A 6581-nucleotide genomic window follows, 5' to 3' on the forward strand; every position below is an offset into this window, starting at 1 on the left:
CTGGTTAGTGAATTGCCCCTATAGTGTCAGCGACACTTTTATATCATGTTCACCGTTTTCCCACCATGTTTTTACCCTCATTGGTACATATGGATTTGTGGCTGGAAATCAGCATCTGTGCCCAAAAACGGCCTCCATTCATCTCCTTTTCTTCTGCCCAGTTCTTAGAGCAAGAGTTGCGTTTGAATAAATGCTCTACAAGTGAGCTCATTGAGAAGTACTACCTGGACAACATAAAGGAACAGGTACATTTCTACCGCGCAGCCCTTCTTTTTGCACCAGGGGCCGGTGATCCTGTATTGCTTCCCTCTCATCACTTATATTTATTATGCTTTACAGAGATCATCCGAGCAGAGCAAGTATGGGCGATTAAATGTCAAGTGTTACTATGAATCCTCCGAACAAAAACTCTACGTGGAAGTTTTACATGCAGCGGACCTCATTGCACTTGATGCAAACGGTGACTACTTTGCTGTATATATATATATATATATATAGAAAAACGTTGGTTATCCGCACTCCACTGTATTCAGCAAGCAACCCAGGTGCTACTCAGAATCCGCATAATCAATATCTTCCAAAGTAAATGAGTGCACACTGGGAACCTATCGGCAGTTTAGTTTAAAAGCATAATTTTATTTAAATAATTAAAAAACAGGCCGACGTTTCGGTCCGACTCTAGGACCTTTTTCAAGACCATTAATATATATATATATATAAAATGTGTGTGTTTTGCATTTCACCTAGCTTGTGCCTCGTGCATGTCATCATTCATTTTTATGCACTTATGCTTGTAAAGTGTTAAATTCCAGTTTCATAGAGGACTTCCCACTTCTTCCTGACAGTGTTGGACTGGAGGGCTGATGTACTATGTTACTATTTGTGCAGCAGCTGTATTACTAGGCTACATACAGAGTTTCTAGTCCTTTAGTTGGGTCCTTAGGATAGTAGCTCAATCTAAATGTAATAAGCTGCATGAAGACAGGATGCCAATAAATGTGACACTGCAGATGGAACACTCGGTACAAAGCAGAAGCTGCAGTGTCATTTCATTGAATTCAAATAATCCCATCCATCTCTTTGCAGGCCTGAGCGACCCATTTGTCATTATTGAGCTCTGTCCTCATCACATCTTCCCACTGGTGAAATGCCAACGGACACAAGTTAAACCCAAGACTCTGCACCCGGTGTATGATGAACTCTTTTATTTGTAAGTACCTCTCCAGTGTAAGGAGACAAACACAAATGCTTACATTTTATTCTGATTATTATTATTATCTCTGCGATTGGGTGACGACAATAAGAAAAAAACAACAACATCAATATATAACTTTAGCATGGCCTGATGCATTAATCCTATTCCTTCACAGCTCGGTTTCATCGGAGCAATGTAGGAGGAAGTCGGCCTGCATCGTCTTTACAGTGATGGATCATGATTGGCTTTCCACAAATGATTTTGCTGGTGAGGCTGTCCTGCCCATGAACATGATATATGGACTAAACAGGCCCCACATCACTGGAGGGGTGAAAAATGTCCAGCCGACAGTATTAAAACTAACAAGACCAAAGGCCAATGGTAAGAGGTTTATTGGATAATTTGCCTAAGTTAGGTTGAAAAAAGACACACGTCCATCAAGTTCAACCTTTTATCTTTTTTTAACCTGCCTAACTGCTAATTGATCCAGAGGAAGGCAAAAAAAACCCATCTGAAGCCTCTCCAATTTGCCTCAGAGGGGGAAAAAATTCCTTCCTGACTCCAAAATCGGACTAGTCCCTGGATCAACTTGTACTATGAGCTATCTCACATAACCCTGTATTCCCTTACTTGCTAAAAAGCCATCCAACCCCTTCTTAAAGCTATCTAATGTATCAGCCTGTACAACTGATTCAGGGAGAGAATTCCACATCTTCACAGCTCTCACTGTAAAAAAACCCTTCCGAATATTTAGGCGGAACCTCTTTTCTTCTAATCGGAATGGGTGACCTTGTGTCAGCTGGAAAGACCTACTGGTAAAAAAGCATTAGAGAGATTATTATTTGATCCCCTTATATATTAATAAAATATCAATAGTTCATGTTCTTTTATTGTTCTGTCATCCCTTGCTTGTTTGTTGCTTTCTTTTCCTTGAATCAATTTCTGGTCAGCGTACAGTGATTTGGCATCAGTGAATCTGTTCATATTTCTCTTCTCTCTTGCCCTCTAGTGAAATCAATACTGAAAATGCTGGATGGGCGAATGGACAAGGAGGCACAGGAGTTTGTGAAAAAGCTCAGAGAAATGGAGAAATACATGGAAGAAGACTGAACTGTTATGTTTATTAAGTACAAATAATGTGAAAACAAAAATCTGAACCTTTTTCCTGTGGCCGAGGAGAGCACCCCGCGTCAGTAGGAGGCAGCCATCTTGGCTCTGAAAAGGACTGCATAATTACTAAATGCCACAATGTTTAATATTCCTTTGGTTTGTTTCCTATTGTTAAGTTCTCAGTTCATGCACAGGAACTAAACGTTTTAAATATTATATGTTAAATGAATATCGTAATACTCGGTGTGACTTCAACGTTCCTTCGGTTCCGCCGAACAAGTAACCCATCCATCAGTCTGTTCAAGGAAATTCTGCTGCCTATTCACAGTGCTTGCCATAAGCACTATTACACACGTTTTCCCACAATGCATCACATCAGGTCTATAGGACCACAGGGCCCTCAACTCTTGTGGGAGGTGAAAAGGAGCTCATTGAGTGCAGCTTGCCAGTGAAGCAATGGCCACGGCTAAAGCTATAGGCACTAGACTAAGGGCTCTTACACACAGGCGGTTTTTCCTGCGCTCTCCAATGCTGCACTTTCCTCCATTCAGCCGCTGGGGAGCCCAGGAGTAGACGCAATTAATTATTGTGAAGGGGGCTGTACTCACACAGACACCTGTAAGCGCTAAACGCAGGTGGTACGCAGCATTTTGAATTTCACCTGCGTTCGGCACATGCGACAATAATTGAGTGCATCAACTCCTGCGCTTCCCTGCGGCTGAAAGGAAGAAAGCGCTACATAGGGGAGTGCAGGAAAAACCGCCCATGTGTAAGAGTCCTTTTAGACATATTAGAGGCATATTTTTGTAAGAAAGGTGGATTTAAGACAGAAGACACTCAAATGTGGGCGGGTTCACTCCCAAATCGCCACCAGCAGAGATGTAAGCTGGAAGCCAAACACAAAAGCTTAGGCGGAACACAGCAAAAATACATTTAGCTCTTGCTATTTCCACTGGAGAAATACAAAAAGAAATTTAAAAAATTAAGGTTTACTGGCCCTTTAAAATGACAGAATTGTTGACATTTTTTTAAAAAAAACCCTGATCTATTCCACAAATTCCATTTAAAGGGGCAGAACAACCCCCTGCCATCATGAGTTCAACCAATTGGGCTTGTGCTGAGCATGCTTTTTGCCTATTGCTTTAATCACAGAAAAAAATCTGTGGTTTCTATTCCTTGAGCTAAACAGGTTAGTTGAAGCTACTCCATGTTTGGCCCTTGCGAGTTAGATAATTAGACTACCAGTGCTCTGATACTCCCCCTGCAAAATGGACTGCTGCTAATATAGGGAGCTGTATATTGGTAATCTAATACAATACCTTGCAAGGATTGCACATGGAGTCCTTTTAATTTCCCTGCTTTCTTTCTTTAGCTCATGAAATAAAAACCATAGATTTATTTGTGATTAAAACAATAGACAAAAAGTATGTTCAGTACAAGCCCTACTCATTGCACTCATGCTGAAAAAGAGGCACACTGTTCCTTTAATATAAGATTTTCATAAAATACCACAATTTCTATTACCCTAAAAATTAAAGGACCCTTGAATTACTAGTCTGCAATATGCAAAGTTATTTTTTGGGTGTTTTTCACACTTATTTACAGCTCTATGGTTGGGCATTTAATTTGGAATATGTTTGCCGATAGTGGTTGTGGAAGTGTTTGTTAAGCCTGGAAAATTATTAAACAAGCTGCAAATGAATAATATACTCATACAGGTATGGGATCTTTGATTTGGAATTCTTGGGGCCTGGGGTTTTCCAGATAAGGGATTTTTCTGTAATTCAGATTAGGGATGCGCAGAATCCAGGATTTGGTTCAGGATTCGGCCTTTTTCAGCAGGATTCAGATTCGGCTGAAACCTTCTGCCCAGCCGAACCAAATCCAAATTTACATATGCAAATTAGGGGCGGGGAGGGAAATCATGTGACTTTTTGTCACAAAACAAGGACGTAAAAAAATGTTTTCGCCTTCCCATCCCTAATTTGCATATGGAAATTAGGATACGGTTCGGTATTCGGCCAAATCTTTCGCAAAGGATTCGGGGGTTCAGCCGAATCCAAAATAGTGGATTCAGTGCATCCCTAATTTGGATCTCCATACATTAAAATCATTAAATAAACCCAATAGAATTTTTTGCCACAAATATAGATCCATGTAGCTTACTTACCATCAATGAGAAGCGATTGTTTTATCATTACAGAGAAAAAGGGAGTCGTTTTTAAAAATGAATTCTTTGCTTACTATTGACATCTTGTAATTCAGAGCCATTTGGATATCAGATCCCATACCTGTACTGTAATATGCATAGAAGAATGAACTGTATATGGATATATATATATATATTAACCCCACTACTGCCTGTGAGCTGCACTCTACTATAGCTCTTGTAAAGCACTTTGATACTCATGAGCCTTGGGTTGACACCTCACCCCTTTAAAACCTAACACATATGAAATCTACAGTCTGCATGGCTAATTAGCAATTCATTTAGCTGCATGCTGCATATTAGGGTAGGACTACACTGACGTTTTCGACAAAACACCGGTGACAAATCGCATGCAACGGAAATAAGGTAAGAGATAGAAATGTCGGATGAAGTCGCAGCGTTAATCCGACGCTACACGACAGTTATCTAATTTCTGTAGCATGTGATTTGTCGCAGCGCCGAAAACGTCTGTGTAGTCCTACCCTAAGGGCTCTTACAGACAAGCGTTTTTACCTGCGCTCCCCTGCGTTCCGTTTTTCTGCATTCAGCCGCAGGGGAGCGCAGGGATAGACAGATTACATTTTTTCCAATGGGGCTGTACTCTCACAGCGCAGGTAAAAACATTTGTCTGAGCCCTAAATCAGTTCAGTCTGCACCATGCATCTTGCTAATTAGCCATGCAGGCTGTGGATTCCATATGTGTTTGCTTTTATGGCTCTTACAGACAAGTGTTTTTACCTGCGTTCCAGTTTTGTGAGTTCAGCCGCATGGGAGCGCAAGAGTAGATGCACTGAATTCTTTTCAATGTGGCTGTACTCACACAGACGCATGTAAGCGCTGAACGCAGGTTGGGACGCGGCATGTTGCATTTTACCTGCGTTCGGTGCTTACATGCGTCTGTGTGAGTAGTGCCCCATTGAGAAGAATTCAGTGCATCTACTCCTGCGCTCCCCTGTGGCTGAACGCATGAAACCGGAACGCAGCTCAAAAACGCCCGTGTGCAAGGGCCCTTAAAGGGATCAGGTGTCAACCCTATATGTGCCTGACCACCACTGATCACATGAGGCATATTAATAACATTTAAACATAAGACACTTTCTCAATTATTTATGAAATAATGCATCTATGAAATTCTTGTTCACAGATCAGAAACAGAATATTCCTACAGTAGAGTTCCATTTGTTTTATTTTTTTCCTGTTGGTATAATGCTATAAAAGCATCAGTGGTTTGTACAGTTAATATTAGTGTTTGATTTGTATTTCTTATGGACAATTAGCTACCATTTCATATGGAGGAGCTTCTTCGGAACCAGCCTTTCTTGTAATACCTATTTTAGCCGTGTAGCAAATGTTTAAAAAAAAAATAATCATAAAAAAAAAAAACCCAGATGTTTTCCTTTTGCCTAGAATTCTATATTCACAGTTGTGACGTGACTATCTGCTCCAGGTCTGTAAAGCTGTGCTGGAAATTAAATATATCTATTGCTAGTTCACTGGTCAATGCCACGATTATGCCAAATGCAGTTTATTTCTCGAAATGAAACGTGAGTCCTTTTACCATTTCTAGGTCTATTTTTATATATCAGTGTTGGTGTATTTGGAACGTAGGAAATGTCTGAAAACGTCATGTTTCTTTGCAGATAGAGGAATGGGAAAAGTACAGTACCTTTTACATGTTTGATGATTCAAATGTTTTATATTTGTATTTTACATTTAATAAAATGTAAAACTGCCTGAAGATGCCGTGATTGGTCAATGAAGCTGCAAAGTGCTGCATTTGCTTGTGGATTATATCTTGTTGATACACACTCCCGTATCCTGTAATACAGGTATGGGACCTGTTATCCCTCGGAACCTGGGGTTTTCCGGATAAGGGATCTTTCTGTAATTTGGCTGGTTTTGCTTCCAATACGGATTAATTATATCTTAGTTTGGATCAAGTACAAGGTACTGTTTTATTATTACAGAGAAAAAGGAAATAAAATGGAATCAATGGGAGGTGGCCTTTCCGTAATTCATAGCTTTCTGGATAATGGGTTTTTCACATAACGGATCCCATACCTGTAC

The 6581-nt window shown here is 40.3% G+C and overlaps 1 protein-coding gene across 1 annotated transcript in view; it reads left to right on the plus strand.

The window, feature by feature from the left end:
- baiap3.L (BAI1-associated protein 3 L homeolog) overlaps nucleotides 1–3588 on the plus strand; it is a 186195-nt gene extending 182607 nt beyond the window's left edge. Inside the window, exons 30-34 of the mRNA XM_041576487.1 lie at nucleotides 162–245; nucleotides 340–460; nucleotides 1087–1210; nucleotides 1371–1576; nucleotides 2205–3588. Of these exons, the coding sequence (XP_041432421.1) occupies nucleotides 162–245; nucleotides 340–460; nucleotides 1087–1210; nucleotides 1371–1576; nucleotides 2205–2305 (636 nt within the window). The 3' untranslated portion in view covers nucleotides 2306–3588. The remainder of the gene's footprint in view (nucleotides 1–161; nucleotides 246–339; nucleotides 461–1086; nucleotides 1211–1370; nucleotides 1577–2204) is intronic.
- The last annotated feature ends 2993 nt before the right edge of the window (nucleotides 3589–6581 follow it).

Source organism: Xenopus laevis, chromosome 9_10L (assembly GCF_017654675.1).
Source record: "Xenopus laevis strain J_2021 chromosome 9_10L, Xenopus_laevis_v10.1, whole genome shotgun sequence".
In the NCBI taxonomy this organism is placed as follows: Eukaryota; Metazoa; Chordata; class Amphibia; order Anura; family Pipidae; genus Xenopus; species Xenopus laevis.